General features: G+C 36.1%; 1 protein-coding gene across 12 annotated transcripts; it reads right to left on the bottom strand.

Moving 5' to 3' along the window:
• Positions 1-1,490: 1,490 nt before the first annotated feature.
• LOC135584101 (peroxisomal ATPase PEX1-like) lies at positions 1,491-19,952 on the bottom strand. Of its 12 annotated transcripts, none has more exons than XR_010492383.1 (18): positions 19,703-19,951; positions 17,333-17,506; positions 15,185-15,284; positions 12,420-12,893; positions 10,253-10,975; positions 10,053-10,144; positions 9,202-9,275; positions 8,818-9,040; positions 8,580-8,673; positions 8,283-8,437; positions 7,394-7,621; positions 6,900-7,100; positions 6,477-6,602; positions 6,283-6,344; positions 5,182-5,299; positions 2,422-2,706; positions 1,803-1,903; positions 1,491-1,719 (listed from the first exon to the last, which is right to left on the bottom strand). XR_010492383.1 is itself a non-coding variant. In XM_065132064.1 (17 exons), exons 1-17 carry the CDS (start codon positions 19,898-19,900, stop codon positions 1,865-1,867), a joined length of 3,366 nt encoding a protein of 1,121 aa, XP_064988136.1. In that variant the 5' UTR covers positions 19,901-19,951; the 3' UTR covers positions 1,491-1,864. The 12 variants fall into 12 exon arrangements, 5 of the variants coding, with proteins under 5 accessions (XP_064988136.1, XP_018676257.2, XP_064988140.1 ...); XR_010492382.1 differs by having other exon boundaries at positions 1,491-1,716; XM_065132064.1 differs by having other exon boundaries at positions 1,491-1,903.
• Between the last annotated feature and the right edge of the window lie 552 nt (positions 19,953-20,504).

Below are 20,504 nucleotides of genomic sequence, written 5' to 3'. Positions count from 1 at the left end.
TCATCGTCCTTTAGTGGAGAGAGCTGTGACGAGGCAAGACATAATCCTCGACCAACTATGGTTGTTGGCTAATAGGGACTATGATCTTTGCCCAATGGGTGGGTTCTCAACAATCTTCTTCCACTCTCTTTGATCGTCGTGGATACGAGTGAAGGGTGGAAAGAACATACATGAAGGGATTGTCGATGATTCTCTTTTGCCCTCTTCAATCATCACAGATACGATGAACCAAGGGTAGAAGAAACACAAAGACAAAAACAATTAAGGATAGACGAAAAGATAATATATATAATAATTGATATAATGGAGTTAATAATAAAATAATCTTTTTACAAAAGAAGAGATATTACGTGTTAATTTTTGAAAGTGAGGAAAATTTCTTAAAACTAGAGATTTTTCCTGAGAGAATATATATATATATATATATATATATATATATATATATATATATTCGTAATTACATAATTTACTTTTTAGTTGAAACTCTAGAATTGCTTCAAAACCCTTTAAAATCTTGTTACGATTATTTTTATTTTTATATTTCCAGTGCTTTATATTTTTTACATATTTTTCTCAAATAAAATAATGTTGAGCATGATTAGAAATAATACTAAACGTGATACATATCACGATTATTTTTCTTAAAGTGCACATCAATGGGCTTCGCATTACACCCTAGAATCAATTATCATACAAACCTTTCTTTTTTATCCAAGGAACAATAACCAGAACAAAGTACTTTTCATCAAGATAGCCACCTGTCGCCTCATTTTGGATGTCAATAATCATGGCATCTGTTTCACAAGAAATATGCCCTACCTGTTCGTGCAGAATGCATCATCCGCTTCCTTTATCCTGACAATGCCTGGTTTGAAACAATTGGTTCAGCTAAACTTAAGGCAGCTTTAGAGCTTCTATTTCTCCAATTTATGAGCTTCCCACAACATGTCCAACAAAGTAGAGCTCCCTGAATCAGCTTTCTCAACACCTCAAGTGGTGCTGAAGAATTCATGTATATCAAACTCGATGACAAGATAATTCATGTAGCAGACACCAAAGAATTCTTATTTGCTGTAGTGATTCCATTAATGCATACAAGGAGTAAGTGATATGGTGAGTCAAGAAAATAAAACACAATTGGTACAGGCTCACTTATCAAGACAAATCTTAGATTAACAAGTTTACAAGTAAATGATTTTATATATAATCACCCACGTTCTTGGTAGTAAAACATGATAAAAAAAATGAAGAAGAAAAAGTAAAACCTTGAATAAAAGTAAAACATGGTTAAAAAAATAAAAAGAAGACAAAAAAAGTAAAACATGATTAGAAAAAGATGACGAAAAAGAAAAAGAATAAGAAAAGTTGCTCTTATAAATGAATGAAGGAAGGAAAGTCCATATACTTTCACCTTGCATTCTTCATGAAAGAACTATTCTATTCTCAGACGGTCAACTTCCAAACCACCACCTCAAGGCAAAAGAAAAACCTTGAATCTAAATCCCCTGTAAGTTATGATTTACATTTTATTGGTACATAATTTTATTTATCTTTATTTATGAAGAAATATTAAGGACATGTTGATCATTCGAAGCACATGCACTTGATGACAAGAATTCTGCATTGTGTTAGGTACTTTCTGCAAATACTACACCCATTAAGACGGTGATGCCTCCTTCAAGGATGCCTACTTCCTTACATGTAGCCTGTCATCTACTGCTATTAAGACACAGAAAAGAACATTATAATCAAGCTGGGAGCAGCATCCTGAATGGATCAAGTTCCCAAGAAAATGATGCTACCTCTGGACAATCTTTTCACACTATTGTAAGTGACAAAGTTGCATGTTTCACATCTGGTGTTATCAAGCTAGAGTTGCCCTTTTACCCTTTGCATCCCTTGACTGCAAGAAAAAAGAACTAATAAGTCATATAGAATTGCACTTCCGTGTAAATGACAGTGATTTAGAGCAGGTGTAAGAAAAAGGATAACTGGTACATCTGATTAAACTGGACGGTTGATACTAAATTACATATTTGTTAAAGAGAACAATAATCTAAATTCCATTTGCCAAAACTAGCCAAAATTGCCAATACAATTTGTGAACCGAGTGATCAACCAATTGATTTTAAGTCTAGATCTGTCTTAGAAGCCAATGGAAAATTCACCAAGTACTTTTAAAACAAGATAACAGAATCCATAAAATGGCGAATTTATGTTATTAACACAACAAATCTGAATGGTACTTAATACATTTAAAGCTATAAAGACACATCAGTGCAGAAGAAGTGCTACAAATAAAGAATGTGTTTCTTTACATTACTAAATGTATCTCTTAAGCGCCTTTAAAGGTTAAAACAATCTTTATGAATTTCTTTGTACATGAATTGCATCTACTCCAGATTAAAGTTATGAAGGAACCTGTGCAGAAACAGACTTCTTTGACGTCAGGAACTGACTGTAAATCCTGAGAAGCCGGCGCTTCTCGTCCTCTGAAACAGAAGGCCTAGCCTTTGAAGCAACAGACATCAGAAGCTGATTGCTGATGACAGGGGTTTTCGCATGGTTGTCACTGTTTCCACTATCCAGAAGCTCATGAACTGATGCAAGCTGTGCTTCTGACAGGAGCGCTTGGAGGTCCGCACCACTAAAGCCTTCAGCGATTGATGCTATTGTTTCCAGATTGACATTGCTAGCCAAAGGAAGCTAGACCCATTCAAGATGAATCAGTCAATATTTCCATGCAATGAAATAAAGCAGAATTATCCATAATTCAGAAACAAGCAGAAATCATTAATATTCTGTTGTTTCAAAAAAATTAATGCTAAAATAAGACATCTGTATAAATGCTTGTCCACACAACTAGGTAGCCAAAGATGTGCATTGTCTATCCTTTACCCAATTATTGTATTTGTCCAATGACCCTTGACCAGTCGCTGCTATGGCATACTACATAGTGATTGATTGTTTTATGGCCAAACAATAGTGTCCAAGATTGGAGAAAAAAAACTAATAATTGATATAATGATGAAGTAATTGAGATTCGAACCACAGATAACTTAAGAACATTAGTTAGTGTTTGTTCATTCCATCATCATTTCTAGTATACACCAAAAAATCAACTCATCTGTAGTCAACTTATTAGCCATAGTTTCCATTATGGAGCTTGATCCTTTAAAATTGACTACACTTCACCCTTGGCCACAAGAATTAAATGTATAATGGCATATGTGGGCCTGAAAAAAAAAAAACCGTTGAAAGGGAAAAGGTTTTTAGTAAATGCAACTTCTGTATGTCACCGTGTCACTTCCACTTCAAGCTGAATCTCTAGTTGTTACCTTCATAGGCACAGCAAAATATGAACTTATTTATTGGTTCTAAGGTCCAATAATACAATGTTTCTTTAGATTATTCATGATGCACACCTATCATGGACAGTGAGACACTAGCAGAGACCATGAGCATTTCTTATCAGCAATAACCAGCAACAACAGCAAGAAAATTGGACAAGTACTATGAGGCCTGTTGTATGTTACCCATTATCTGAGCAACACAAAACAGTTCAATGAAGACTTAAAGAGACATATTGAGAAATTCAACCCTCAAAAAATGGTTAATATCAAGAAAGGCAGAGAGACTGATCAAAATTATTTTCTCTCTCTAAAAGAGTTCATCTTTCTTCACATGAAAGTTTCAGGATGGATACTATAACTCCTCATTCAATAAGGTCATATTGTCCTGCAAAGTTCCACAACTCTCTTCACTGCCCATTTAACTGAGGCAACAAGATTCAATTGACTTTAACGCTACTACTAAGATGAAGTAATATTGGTGGTCTTGGGACTAATTTGGTTAGAACCTACTCAGCCATGTTTTTTTTTTCTGGGCAAGCATAATAGACAGTTTATTGACCTTATATCAGCTAAATATCATCTGAAAAGGAATTGGTAGTGTTGCTGAAACATGTGCCTGCTGGAAGCTAATTTACAAGGAAATGAAAAAAAAGAAAACATCTATAGAAGGTTGGCAATATAAGGTAAGGTTCACACTATCCTAATCTAGCTACCACTACCATTAGTACAGAACTTTTTACTGGCAATTGTAACCCTATCCTAGTCAGTCACTTTGATTGCAATATTTGGTCCTGGATGTTCCTGATTATATTCAACTTCAAAGATATGATTCCTGATATTTCTTGTACACTGTATAAATGCACATGACAGCAGAATTTGAATTTCTCTGTAGAGAGGTCTAATAAGCGATACATCTATGCATCAGATTCATCTAAGATCCTGAGTGGAAATTCAATAAGAGAGCCTTTAACAGATCTTCAATCAAAATTTATTTTTGGAAACCTCTCCAAAGGAGATTTAAGAGGAACAAATGGCTGCAACAGATGGACAAATCAGACTCTATTCTTTAGATGTAAAACTGTTAATAGAAAAAAACACATTTCTGTTACATGGTAAATAAGCCCCTGAACTGTTGATAGCATCATAGCAGAACACATTTCTATTACATGGTAAATAAGTCCCTTCTTATACAAACTGATCATGCTGAAGTAGGATAAAACTCTTTGAATAAATCAAATTTCAATGAGTCAGGAAGAACCACTGGAGGTCAGCATGCCCATTTTTACTGAATTACTTAGCTATAAAACTCATAAGACACTGATGTCAGGGCATGATAAAGATTCTGCCGACAGTGACATGCATATAGGAGATGAAGCATTTGCACCACCACAAGCAATATTGATGTTTCCATATTTGATGCTAAATTACTCATAATTCTGTATGTCGTTCCTGTTTCAGGAACATGCATTTTATATCAAAGACAGCCTCCCCCTCTTCTATATCAAAGTGAGAAGCCTGCATTTGTAGAGCTTCCTTATAGTCAGGGTAATCCATAAAGGAGTTCAGTCGGAGGGCACAGTTAAACTCCATATTCCTTTTTAATGTGACAAAAAAAGTGACAAAGGTTACAATCTCATTCTTTTGAAACCTCCCTTTTCAAATAGAACTTGTTAAAAGTCAATCACATTAATTGATTTGAGAGGATTTGTCATCAGTGCTTCATGCCAAATGATAGCTACAGTTCATGATCCCCAAGCATTCTAGCTATGAAAAATTAATGCATCCACTTACAAGACAGAAACAGATAACCAATGGATGGAATGATAACCTTTCTAGACAGAACCTTAAGAATATCCAGCCGCTCATGCCAAGTTGGAAAATCACAGTAAAGAAGACGATCAAGCCTTCCAGGTCGTAGTAGTGCAGCATCGAGTAGATCAGGCCGACTGTTGAATGATGAAATATTTAATGGATTACAGAACTAGCAAAACATACAAGCAGAATGATGAACTCAAAAAAGAAGTCAATACTGCAAGCAGAAAAAGGCAGATCCAGTGGACTTGAGAAACTAAAAGACACAGACTAAATGATAAGATAATCCACTGAACTTAAGATTAGAAGACAGTTTGATAAGATTGGCCACTATTTTCCTGTCATCTATCACTCAGGATAGGCTCTTCTGAGAGAACCTAGCATCATGCTATTGCATTTTCAGTGAATTGCACTGAAAATTATCATCACTAAATGACTTAATTAAATACTTGGTACAGAATTCTTATCTCTGGAAATGGAGCAAATCTTTTAAAAATGACTAATAGAAGCTTATAGAGAAAGTGGCATATAAGTGCACCAACAAATCCAATATAAAAAAAATTGCAGCATCTAATACAAAGAAGTATGCCAAAACTAAAACTACAACAGTAAAGTAGGTCATACCAGGTGCAAAAAAGCATGTAATCAGGGACAACATCATATCCAGAAAGAAATATTAAAGCAGAATCTTAATTTCACAATGCACCAGATTGCATTAATTACTAAGATGATAGCACTTGGAAAAAAGATACTTATCCAACTTCAAAGCAAAATGCATGATCGTGAGTTTGCCATCATAGTTCTAACTTCTAAGGCCTGGCACCCCACTGAGCTAATACAATCTCATTAACATACTTGGATAAACGATAATTCATATGCAAAAGCAATGTTGTGCTTTCCCACTAGTGTTACTTTATTATGTACTTTCTGAAGATTTACTTTGGTGACCACAGAAATAAATTCTGAATTGCCAATTATGTCTAGGAATTTGGTGATTGAGAAATTAAGCATTGCGTCATAGAAGAAATATGACTAGAAAAGTATAGCTTATTAATTGTCAATTATAATGGGAAATTTGGTAATTTAAAATAAACATATTACCTCATTGAGTACTCACCTAGTAGCAGCAAACACAAACACCCCTGTTAAGGTTTCCACACCATCTAATTCCGTTAGCAGCTGCATATAATGAAACAAACACAATAGTTAATAATGCCCACAATCAGTAGACAATAACTGCAGATTACTTGGAAGTATTGAAACAGAACCAAGAATTGGTTTTGACAGCCAGCTGATGAGCCAACAATTAACCTGATTGACAACACGATCTGTCACTCCAGTATTATCGTGCCCCCTCTTTGGAGCAATAGAGTCAAATTCGTCAAAAAATAAAAGGCAAGGAGCAGCAGTTGCTGCCTTTGAGAATAGGTCTCGGACCTGAACAGTATAGGAAACATTTAAAATCTTGTTTATCATATTACAGTTGTCTCGGAGATCAACAAAGACTAGAAAACATTGAATATGAGAAAAATAAAGTGAAACACATTTAGATGGAAAGAATTGAAGACTCATGAAGCAAGTAAACGAAGAATCTGGTGATGTAATGCCGAATATATATGTAGATAGATGCATCATATTGCAAATGATTGGTATTCATAATTGCTGGTTATCAACATAGTTATTGCATACAAGATTTTGTCACATAGGAACTTAAAGTGACTACTAGTGCCTTACAGCTTGCTCAGAAGCGCCAATATACTTATTCAGTAATTCAGGCCCTTTAACAGATATGAACCTTAAGGAGCAAGCTGCTGCAGCAGCTCCAACAATATGAGTCTTTCCGCAACCAGGAGGCCCGTACAAGAGAACATTTGATCTCAACCTTAATGGTGATTGAGCAAAAATACCAGGAAACTTTGAAGGTAATTCAATCATCTGCAATTACAGGGAAAATGAATTAAACAGTATGCAAAAACAGACTTCTGTTCTGCTATTATCTAAAATCACCTGTGAGGCACGAGAAAATATATGAACAGTACAACTACACAATAGATGCTTCATGCAAGAGACAAAATCACTGAAAGAACTAAACTTAAGAAAATAATGTTTATGCACCAAAAATGAACCATGAAAATTACACTCCCAACTCCCAAGCACCAACTTAAGCCTATAGTCTAATATCACCAAAAAAAAAAAAACAAAGAAAATAAAATGGAGACCATACAGACCTCTTGAATAGCATTCCGGATATCAGCAAGTCCACCAACATCATCCCAGCCACTGCGCCCACCTTCAGAAGCAGCTTTTGTGAGACCACGCATAGCAACTGGAATAAACTCATGCATTGCAACTGAAAAGTCTTCTTTCAGTAAAATAGGTTGAGTATCTCTGTTGGTAATACTGGAGGGCAAAAACCGACTGACAGCAGCATGAACAGCCCTATCAACCAAGATTTCCTACACATATATTAATGCATCAGCAACACTCAGCACTCTAAATACAGCATTTAGTCTTGAAGTTACAGTGATAAACACTATTATGGATCTTGACAACCTAGGTGGCAATTAGCCTCGATTAATGATGAACAGAGATAGTGAAACAAACTAATGGAAATGGTATACAAATGATAAGCCCTGTCCGCATTAAAAAAAGGTTTCACTAAAATGAGATCTATGTCACAAAGGACAAAGGACAAAAGGCACTGAGACATATTTGATGGAGAAGTGCAACTCAATATTATCTATGAAACTCGAGGAATACACAAGTAAAAGGAGGAACTAGTAAAGAAAGGGCTTACACAAGGATATAGAAAAAATCAGATGACTGGCAACATAGCCCCACTCTCCAACACAAACATGGTAAGAGCTACTGCCTCAACCAACACAGCAGCATATTAACTATGTGTAGTTGGCTATAACAACCAAAATATTAAGCACAAATGCACAAACGTGGATTCAAAGAAATATGTTCTTCGATACAAAGTCAACATCTACCAGCTGTTAAATTGAGAACAAGCTGTCATATATCCATCAAGACTAACATCATACTCAACGGATATGTCACAAACACCACAAAACATAGAGGGAAAGAAATAACTAAAGAAAAAGAAAGTAATACCAAGTCATAAGCATCGTATCCATCGCATTTGGTAGCAATTTCAGAGACCACATCCTCAGAACATAGTAAAGCGCGTTTTTCAATTTCATGCTTCAGTATTGCACCACGTTCTGAGACAGCAGGAGAAGAAAGCTGAACATGGAAGTCAAACCTCCCTGAGAGAAAATATTTAAAATATTCAGTGTTTTGATGCAACAGATGAACCAGCTTCAGCATAGACCTTTCCTTTTTGTGCAAACAGATGAACACAAAACCTTAAATTTCATAAGTTTCAGTACATGACTGAAGTAAAAGAACCTGAAGAGCACAAAGATTGGGGTAAATTCTGAAGAGACTGCACAGATGCTACAAAAGCAACAGGTCCATATCCGCAAGAGTTCCGACTCTTCTCCTATTTGGCATAGACCAGCAAAATAAGTTGGTGCAACACAAAAGGTAGCATAGTAACATTTAAGTTTTTAGGTTGCAGCTAATTGAATTAAATTGGCACATCAAACTGTCCAGAGAAAACAAATAATCAGTGACCAAAGCATACCCCATACTCGTCCAGAATATTGATGAATAAATTCACTAGAGCAGTAGCCGAACTGGATGGTTGATATCCTTCATCATCAGAAGAAAATGAAATTACATTGTCTAGATCATCAAAAATGACGATGGAAGGTGAAGAACCAAGAGCTTCAGATATGTAGCCTGAAATTGCTTGCCGGACTGTTTGGCTCTTTTCAAGAGCAAGTTTTGAACAGCTTATATAAACTCTGCATGTCACGGTATTCATCAGGGCTATAAGTAAACAGAGAATTTTTCCCATGCATTTCTTCAATTGTTTAAATGATACTTGAAGCACAGTTTCAGTTCCACCAAGCAAATAAAGCATCATTAAAGAATCAGCACAGCTGAAACAAGTTCATTTACTTACATGTGAGCTAAAATTTCTTCATGCTCTTCAAAATGCCTAGCAACAGCCTTCATTAATGTAGATTTTCCTGACCCCTGAGTTCATTCAAATACTAGATAAAAGAACTAAAAATATTATTCAAGCATAAATACTCCATAAATCTGTTGCACAAAATACGTTACTTTCTATAGTGTATGGCATATGAACCTCCTCTCCAAATTTAGCTGTAACTATCATTTTAAAATAATATCAAAAATAGTTTGTGATTTTACATTATGACAAACATTTCAGTGCATCATGAATTTGCACTTAGTGAGCCTGCACTGAGATTGCTCTTGTTTGCTAAGTGTTTAAGGTTCATCTTCCATAACCAATGAGATTTTTCATCATAGCTCCAGACTACAGTCCCAAATATCATTATCAAGTTCTTCAATAACTATTAGGAGGACCCACTAGAGAAAAATCTTGTCTTACTTCAACATATATCGTTTCAAAATTTCTGTAAGACCTAAAACTAGAAGGCATTCGATAACGGAACAAAAATCACCTTTAAATACACTAATAGAGTTAACCCTAGCAATCACAGTCAAGTACATCAAACTGCGCTTTAGTGATCTATTGAATAGTTCTCCTGCACGAGAAAGTCCAACAATGGATGACCTTATCTAACCACAGTTTCCATGTGGATTTCAATAAAACACAAGCATGCCAAGCATCACATAAGTATGCATAGTCACAAACAATCAGTTGTGTTTAACATGACACAAATGACTTGAAGAAAAGGAAAGGGTTTAATGTATTTTTGTCAGCAAACAAGAGAGACAAACAAATTTTTATCCAAAAATATTGAAGCATCAGATAAACTTTCTTACAGGAGGTCCATAAATAAGCACATGCCCGGGAGATGGAAGATCATATGCATAAAACAATTTGCCAGAATTTGGAGATAGAAGGATGAGCAATCCTGAAAGAAATCATGAAACATAAAGAAACTGTTATCTGAAGACACTCTTATTACACCAAAACTCCATAGTATTTCATCAAGATCACCAGAACAATTGAAAATACTTACTATTAATAACATCCAAAATAGATGTCTCCAACCAGCTTAAAGAAGATAAGGTTATATTAAAGTTCCTTTTGAAATCATTTTCCAAAATCGAGTCAAGAGATACAGGGTCCCCCAACTCCAATTTTCCAAGTGCCAGCTCCAAGTCATGCAAATCATCATTGTTTTTGCTTATGGTGCTGATATCAAACTCAAAGCTATCATGCAAATCACCCTTTGATGACTCATTAGAATTAATTCCGAGTAGATACAGAAGCTCAACTCCATATTCTGCCCCCCCATTTTCCCTCTCCAATGTACCTTGGGAAGGAATATTTTCTTTCTTTTTATTATGATCAACTATTTCAAAGTGAAGCAACGTTTCATTTGTTAAAACTACAGAGTTAACCTTCATTTGATCACTTTGAGATGCAACTGCATTTATCTGTCCAATAACCCATAATTTGATAAGCAGATTTTTCTCCAATTTTGTTCGAAAAGTAACGCTGCCATCATCTCCACGTAGAAGAGCTTCATGAGACAAAAAAGAGAAAGGACCTTCATGATGCGACCAGTCTGCCATATCTCCGTTGCAGAAAATATCTGCATTGGAAGGCATGCCTTCCTGCCTAAGAAATGTGTGGGTCTCAAGAATACCGTTTCCAAATGATTTAAACCGACAAGGAGAAATTTTCATTGAAAGGATATCCTTCTTTGAACTTCTCAAATAATTCTTTATATAAACCCCTGGAAATGAATGGTAGCCTTCTCAGTGTGCAGTAACATTTATTAGTAAGATAAACAAATTTGGAGACAGAAACTCATCTTTTGTCTTAAACTCTTTGCTTGTCCCCAGTGTCTCCATTTAAATTCATATGATTAATCTTTTGTCTTAAACTCTTCAAAGTTCAAACACAATGTTGAAAACATATTTTTAATAGAAAAGAATGAGAAAATAAACACAATTTATGAAAGTTATAGAAACATGCATTGTCACATCCCAACCTGATAGATTGACTGACTCAATAATTTTGGAGGCTTGATTCCACGTGGCCCAAAAATACTTAAAAGTTAAAACCTGAATTTCCGGTAGTAGACCCATCTAATGATCTAGATCATAATTCTACTTTATGTCATGAAGTATCTCATGGCCCATTCATTGGCAACTTGCTCTTATTTGGGCTCAATCATGATATATCTAAAACCAGTCCTACAGCCTACTGATCCAATAATTTACATATAGTAGGCAATGAACCGCATGGCCAAAAAATGTCTTATTGTTGTAAACAATTTGTTGATATCAAACACTAAATCTAGATAAAAAAAAAGATTTGCCAAAAAAAAATCAACAAAATTAGAAGATCAAATCTCACAAATCAATTGAAAAATAAGGACAAACATGATCAGAAAAAAAGAATTTCATAGCCACAACCTTAAAATCATTTATCACATCGTTAATATTAGGAGAAATAGTCATGACCCGAGTGGCCTCTACCACTCTCCATTCATATAATGAATGACCTCTTTTTTCCTCATCAGCCGCAGGCTTACATCCCGAATTGATGTTAATATTGAAAGGGATCTAAAAGCAACTGATTTTCCTTGATTATCTAGAAGAAACAATACTAACTAGAAGCCTTGCCCAGCTCAACCTGTTATAAAACCATACATCAATCTCTCAAACTGCATTATGTCCAAAATCCTTTTTGCGTGAATTATGGTATATGGACATCCTTACAGAGTCAATGGGTGTTCCTTTTTATTATTTGTATCTAAGGAACTACCATAGATCAGATAATCAGAACTGGAGGAGCAACATAAACTGCTACACAAAAAACATAACTAACATCTTTCTCAAACCCAACCAACAACCAGCAAAGTAATATCACAACTCGTGTAGAATAACATATAAATTTTAGAACTAACCAAGTAGAGTCAATGTTAAAATAGTTACAATTAAACTATCAAAGGATTCTAAGCTTCAGAAATCACCTTATCGATCTAACATGGGAACATCATAAAGAAGATCCCAGGCTCCATTTCCAAAAAAAAAATGGCAACTCAAGATAAAAATTAAACTACCACTAGTGTCATCTTCTACTAACATTGTCTCAAACAACAAAACAAAAGGAAAATAAGAACCAAACTCTTAAAACATCAACACCAAAACAATATAGTTTTGTGAACTTACATGAATGTACGCCTGATCCTATGAAATAACGAAGAGATTGAGGAAGTATCACATGGCCTTTTGCTACTGAGTCAGAGTACACAATATGAACAAAAGTATGTCTTGGTTTCACCTTACTAGCTGTGAGAAACCCATTATTTCCTCGCTTAGCATTAATAATATCATTTCCATTCTGCATGATCTCCTTTTGCTGTAATTTAGGTATGACTGTTGCTACTTGAAGATTCTCAAATGAAAACTTCTTAGCTGTTTCTGGATGTATAAAAGCCACAGAAGTGAGAAACACCCGAAGCTCAACATCTTTGAACTCAAATTTATGTACATATTCCCTGTTTGGTGCTTGTACACGTAATAGTGCCTTCATCCTTAGCTCTTCTTTTGTTGAATTTTGCTTTTCGGCACTCTTGTGTGCAACTACTCCATTTTTGCGCTTCTTTGGTGCAACAGAAACTTCAGTTCCTGGTACAAGTTGAACTAAAAAGAACCAAAACAAAATTATACTTATCTAATCATTAGAAAAAGCAAGAAAGAAGCATAAGCAAATATTTACTAGTTATCATCTCCTGAAACTTAATACTAGAGATCAGGCATTGCTATATCACCCGAAACAGTATGGTTTGGGCTGTACGTACCAGTCCGGACATGGACCAATACGCGGACCACCGTGTTTCAGGCATTCTGCATTAAAATAATAAAAAAATCAAAGAGTGATGGGCCCCAGTCCATTTCAGCATTAAAAAAAAACATATTAGGGCTCTTCTTGCGTATGAAGCCATGGCACTGCCTCTTCGATGCTGCGATGCTGCAGCGGCGAAGTGCAGCAGCACTGCCTCTTTGCCGCTGCAGCGACGCTACCTCTTCGCTAATTCACCACTGCAATGCTGCAGCGGCGCTGCCTCTTCGTCACTTCACCGCTGCAATGTTGCAGCAGCACTGCCTCTTTGCAGTTTTGCCGCTGCAATGCTGCAGCGGCGCTGCCTCTTTGCTGCTTCGCCATTGCGATGCTGCAGCGGCACCGCCTCTTTGCCGCTTCGCCATTGCGATGCTGCAGCGGCACCGCCTCTTCGCTACTGTGATGCTACTGCTTCCCTTCAATGCTGTCATTGCTGCAGCTGCTTCCAGGTATTGCTGCACTACTTCTCCCTTTCTTCTTCTTCCTCCTTTGTTCCTCCACCAAACCTTCCTCTTCAACCTCGTTTTCTTCCTCGTCGAAACATCAGTATACACCAGTGTACCGTGTGTTGGTACACCGATACGGAATGGCATGTGCCATGCCGTCGAGCAGCCGACACACCGGCTTGGACCGGTAAGTCAAACCTTACTAGAGATAGCTCAGGAAACTATTGAAAATTAGTAGCATTTAAGAAAATGAATGTCACTCATCTTGTTATCAAGAAACCGACAGAGGAGGGCACTCTTGGATGTAAAAAAGGGACAACTTCCAAGATATCTTACATCATGTCAGATTGTCAGGAAAGAACATCAACAAAGAGTAGATGGAGATTAATTAACTGAGAATGTTAAATAAAGAAATGCAAGTAACATTACCACCAAAACTTTGGGAGAGAAATATTGAACAGTAAGCGATATCATTATTATATAAATGCCAAGACTAGGCTATGTCCGAAGAGGAATAGCATCCTTGTGCATGAATGTTGCGAGTGCAGAACAAGAAGCTCATACGAGTGCTCTTCTGTGTTTCATGGTTTTGCACCAAGAAAGCCTCACATAGACTAAGGTATTTATGACTGATTAACAATCGGATCTGTTTTTTCATATTCATTTACATTTTCCAGCTGTCTATGAGCTATCATCTTTGTGAAAAATGGTTATATATTCCTGCATTGATTGTTTCCTTTAAGAAAAACAGAAACATATAAAGAACGACTGAAATCCCAGATTATTGTTCCAGTCAGCAACAGACACTTCAAAAAGGTTTATATCATTAATGATGTGGATATTTTCCTATTTAAACAGTGGCCAAATTTTTCCTAAGCATCAAATATACTTGACACCACCAACAATACCATATTTGCAAATAAAATTGATTGATGGTTGGCTCTTCCTTAATGGCACATTAAAGCAGCAAGAATTAATATCTAATATGATCATATATACATAAGAAAGTAAACTTCAACCAATCACAAAGTTCAGATGGCTTTCCTAACATAACGAACCATAAGCCCATAAATATGTTTGTAATAGCTTGAAGAGAGTAAAAGAAATACATGTTGAGAAGCTAGAGTGTACTAGAACAAACAGGAACCACTTATTTTTCTTAACAATGAATTCTAGTGTACCACATGAAGGCATTACCAACTGAAGGACGATAGGAGCTGAAGATTCTTCCGACATTAATTGTTACTTAAGGGCCTAGATTGGTGCACCCACATGTTACATGGAGATGGGAAAAGTTCTTTGACTTGCAGGAAAAAAAAGAAGGATGAACACAATAATCCCTGGAAATACAATCTTCAGAAATAACTGCAGGTATTAATGAACAGCACTTTCTGATGTTATTTACCAACATAATATTAACATCTGATGGCCGTTTTATAAGAATTCCATGAGGCTTAGTATGACCAGATAAGACTAATAATGCAGTCAATTCATGCATACACAACAGAGTTTTTTAGCGTCTAACAATTGCAGGGAATAACATTTACGTTTTTCAATGAATGGTCAAGTAATCACTAAAAAATAAGCATCTAGATCGTAAGCAACAAATGACATGGATGTAGAGCACATGACTGTATTTTTCTTACCTACCGATTTCTTAGGAGATGTAGAGGCCACAAGAAATTCCACCATAACATGACCATGCAACCATAAAGGAAATTTCATCCCCTCATAAATGATACCAACCTGCATTTAGTAACAAAAAGTGTATGTGAGATGAACAGGAAGTGCAGAAACAAATAAATTAGTACCACTCTTACCAGATGCGAAGCCAGCATCTACATCATTTCTCTCAATGGAAGAGATCAAAGCATGAAAAGGACAGGATCTTTGTGCATGGATCCATGGTGGAAGTGAATATCTAAGATATACTAAACTAATAAATTGTCTGTTTGACAACCATAAATTATCACTTAGTGACACAAATAGTATGCCTTTTCAGGCCTAGGGAGGATGCATTTAAGTCCTGGTATTTAGTGGTGCAACTAGAAAGTATAAAAGACCGACGATTAAAGTGCAACTCCATGCTGCACAAACTAGCAGGTATATACCTTTTCACAACAGAGGTGGCAATGGTACTTGCCGTGACAGTATATTCAAACTGGAAAAGCACATGGATATACACATGAGATGTTACATGGGGGATGTCTGCTGGTGCAAAAATGGCAAGTGATCAATCAGGTAGGACCCAAAAATAACAATTTTGAAGAAGAACAAGTTTATCAGAAAAATCTTATAGTTGAATTTAGAAAAAGCTGATACTTAGAAAGTTAGAATCATCTACCATGAAACCTATTTGCCAAGTAATCTGGATGACATAAAATGCTTTTAAAGTTCAACTCACTTGATCAATGCCATTCTAATGCATGCTAAAAGCAAATCATGATCATCACTTTTCAAGGAATAATTCTCCCTCTGGGCAATAGAAGTCATGATTGGGTTCTCTTCTCTAAAAAACACATAGTTTCAGCTTCTCCATTATCCAGCAACATGCTGATCTTCAGATGTTACATAATACTTTCTTTTTTTTTCTTTCCAATTTTTCAATTATGTTGTCTATGTAGGAGTTACAACCTTGTGTGACTGCTCAAGCCTCATACTGGTCGTTGTGATAACTAAGCATCAAATAATGTATAACAGTACAAGATGCAAAGTGCTTCACCTAATGCATAGTTGATAACTAACAAAACAAAGTCATGACTTAGTTTTCTTCTTCCTTAAGAAAGCTCCTGGTTTCAGTTTCTCCATTATCCAGCAACAAACTGATCTTCAGATTTTGCATAATATAATGATTTTTGACCTATGGTTTAGTGTTGTCTATGTAGAAGTTGCAGCCTTCAGAGAATGCTTGTAAACCAAACAGGTTGTAATGAGCAAACACCAAAGAGTACTCAGCATTACAAGGTGCTAATTGCTTCACCTTCACCAAATGCATGATCATTGCAAGGTCTGACATACCACAATGTACCGCTCGGTATGGGCAGTACATATCGGTTTGATAGGAGATTGGTACAGGTGGTACATATTGAAAAATTAGTGGTATGCCCCACCATACCGTATGTCAGTACATCAGTATGGTTCGGTGCGTACTGTACCAACAGCTGGTCGGTGCACCAGTACGGACTGGTGAGGCAAACCATGGATCATTGATTAACAAAAGAACATATAAAGAAGTATACTTCTCATTGCAAAACAAAGCAGTGATGGAAGCATGAGCAGAAGAACTTTTTGGTCTGCAGACGAAGCCCTGAGGTCATATAGCTTGAAACTATGGTTGCCCTCAAAAAGTAGCAAAGCACTTTATTTGATTAACCTGAAGCCAAGTTATTTGTAAATGAGGGCAAAACAATGAAACCTATGGAACTCAGCTTCTGGGAGGGAAGAAAGTAGAAAGCTAGCAGTTGAGGAACTTAAGCCTAAAGAAGAATCATTAATCTTCCGCAAGATTGAATCCAACATTAGGAAGAAAAAAAAGATTTGACTCATTCGAAAGAGAGTGAAATATAAATTTTACTGTTATAGTAATGACAAAAAATGTATTTCCGAAAGACCTGAAATATCCAATCTCAACAGAGAAAGATCCTAAGGATGTGAAGCTAATTTATTGAAGCAACTACACTGATCTAAATTGAAATAGGTGAAGATAAATGCACTATGTCATTACTATGAACAAAAACGTAGTTGGCATATTTTGAGATACGCATGTAGCCACCATGTAACAAAATTAAATATACCTGTTTCAAGATAGCCTCTTCAGCAACTTCTGAATTAAGCTCCAAAATCTCCCAGTCGTCCTCACCGCTTGGCTCTATATCGACAAAATCAGCTTTCGGTAAATTAGCGATGGCCTTAACCTGTACTTTAGAATGATCTGGTAGAGAAATACATTCTGCCAGTTGCTGATCAACCTGGAAAGCTTAATCTTGTAAATCATATGCAAGCATTAGAAAAAGCAGAAACTAACAAGTAAGCTTCAAGAGAGAGAAGAATGACTAAGCTTCACCATGGAAATTGTGTGCATTACTGAAACCATGTCAAGTTGAAGCTTGAACGCAAGGTTGTCAAACTCATTTTTCTACCTAGGAATGATGCAGGTCACAAACTTGGCTCATAAGTTGATAAGTAAGATCCTTATAAAATCATATTATTTGAAGATACATAAATATAAAAGAAATTTATAAATATATTTTGTTAAGATTTAGTAAATCTCATATATTCTTAAGTTAGTAATTGAATTTTCATTACAGTGAATGCACAATCTCTTAATTGGATGAATAATAATTTTATTGGTTTGTGTCTCCTTTTTTTTTTACAGGTTCACAACAGTTCGATTGATCTCTCCACTCAATATAGGTTGGGTTTAGGAAACTCTGGCAGACTTTGGATACAATTAGTTAACACATGATGATTTGTAATTAAATACAAACTAAAAGAATAATTGACAATTATAGCGATCAATCAAAGTCAAACAACCCAACATAATCATTAATAGAATATTACAGGTTGGCAGTATGCATATCTAAGGAATGATTAGGATGTAAAATTGGAGAAAATACATTTTAAATTAATTTAAGGATAAAGAAAAAAATTTAAATAAAAATTAGACAATAATTAAAACATAAATAAGAAGAAGTATATTGCGATGTCTTTGATAGCGTGGCTGAGAGGACAGCCGATTTTTAACGCCAAATAGCTGATAGGTGACAGAGGAGACTGAGAGGACAGCAAAGACTCGAACTTGGGGTAGGGATAAGTGATGTTAGTTGATTGAGCCAAATCAACTAACATCACTTAAGCCTCGGCTTCACCTGAGCACCTCTTTATGACACTAAGATGAATGAAATATACGTAAAGATACAAGCAATGGTGATAGGAGTCTGCGTAGTATGAGCAACATGGTGAAGATGGCCACCATGCTATCGAAGAATCATCAATTGCTCAAGGCACGAGTAGTGGCTTACGTTGAAGTTCTTCATATAAGAGATGCCAGTGCCATGGTCTCATAAGATGCCAAGTTCAATAGCCACGATTCATATGTTTTGAAAGCTACAACACCATCGGTTCCACTTGCTACGACTCCTATGTGAACGAAGACAACAATCCCAAAGTACATAAAAGGGTTGGCAGTAGATCTTCAGTAGGTGCAACATGACGTAGCATTGAGACGACCGTGGAGATGCCGAGATGATGAATGACATCATAGCAAGGCACTGTTGAACTTGTCTTATGTGACAACATTGGATGAATATAATGCTTAGAAAAATCAAATTCATAGAAAATGACTAAAGGAACATGCCAATAAGAAAATGAGAGAAAGAAATATTTAACCCAGATGCTTAGAAAAACCTCAATCTCAAGAAACCCATGTACGATTATCTTAATTTTTTTATCAAAAGTCATTTTGTTTGTCTAAAGAAGTTTAAGCAAGAAACAAAATATGATCTGATTTATATTCTTAAACTCCTGCCACAAGCGGATGGCAAACCAGCTCAAGCTAGACTTTTGGTGGTTGAATTGATCAGGGATATATCTCTTTTCAATGCAGAGCCTAGATAAAATTTGAACACAGAGTCTTCTAAACTGGTACCATCTTAAATTTTTAATCAATGTCATTCCATCTAAAATCGTGAGTTATTGGATGAGACATGGCCTATGATTTTATATTTTTAACACTTTCCTTCACATGTGGTTGACATGCTCAAACCCAACACGTGAAACTTAATTGTTATTGCATGGTCGGGATAAATTTTCATCTCAAATATTTCGCACTCATGTCCTCTAAAAGCTTAACATGACCTGAATTTATATTCTTAACATAATATCAAATGAGTTGCTCTTTTGAAGGTAAACACACAAACACGTTCAACAAACCTATCACGAAAAACCAGCGCAAAACGGTGGAAATAACGGGGAATTGTTCTTCAAATCCCCCGGAAAGGTGCCCTAGAAAATTACTCTTCGTACAACAAACTATAAAACAAAAAATATTTGGTTTGTATTCAAAAGAATATCCAAGAAAAGCGAGACGTGACGACGATTGGAGGCTAAATTCAATTAGTTTGGCAATCGAAAGAAGAATAGAAGACTGAATGATGGGGGATGACCTCGATCGCGGTGGATCTGGAAGAGGAGCCGGACCAGGCCAGGTTCCAGCAATCTCCTCCGGAGCGGGATCGCAGCTCCAGGGCGAGGACCGGGGGCAGGAACCCTCCCCTCGTCTTCTCGAGGGTTTGGATGAAAAAAAGGGGGAGAGAAACGAAGCAGCTCTCCATCCCCCCAACCGTCCTCACTTCGAGCTCCATCTGATCGCCCCCCCTCTCTCTCTCTCTCTCTCTCTCCCAACCGTCCTCACACTCTCGCGATCGATTTCTTCCTGTCAAATTGAATAGGGTGGACTTGAGAATGGAAACGTGGGCAATTCTTGGCCGTCTGATCAATGCCACTTACATGAATCTTTATTTTATTTTTAATTTTGGAAAAATTGTCCTCTCTCTCTCTCTCTCTCTCCCTATATATATATATATATAATATATATATATATATATATTTTTATTTATTTATTTATTTATTTTATATATGTACATATATCTACAATATTTAAAATTATTTTATAGAGCTATTCCTTAATTATCATTAGCAAATCAAAATCTAAGGTGATAGTAACAAGTAGCAACACGCTATGTGATCATGGAAACAAGCACAAGGGGCTTTTAATTCAGATCTTGCAGTAACACTCTTATTCCATTGCTACAAATTTTGATTTGCTAACACTGCTGGTAATTCTTGTAAGAAGCATTTAATGTGATATTGAGCGAGGGAGGCACGAGATATAATCGAGTTAAATAAAAATTCAGAAAAAACAGGTACAAAACCAAAATAAGCGATTTAACATGGTTCGGATTACTA

This window comes from Musa acuminata, chromosome BXJ2-11 (genome assembly GCF_036884655.1).
Source record: "Musa acuminata AAA Group cultivar baxijiao chromosome BXJ2-11, Cavendish_Baxijiao_AAA, whole genome shotgun sequence".
Classification (NCBI taxonomy): Eukaryota; Viridiplantae; Streptophyta; class Magnoliopsida; order Zingiberales; family Musaceae; genus Musa; species Musa acuminata.
This window is presented reverse-complemented; position numbering and strand designations above follow the sequence as displayed.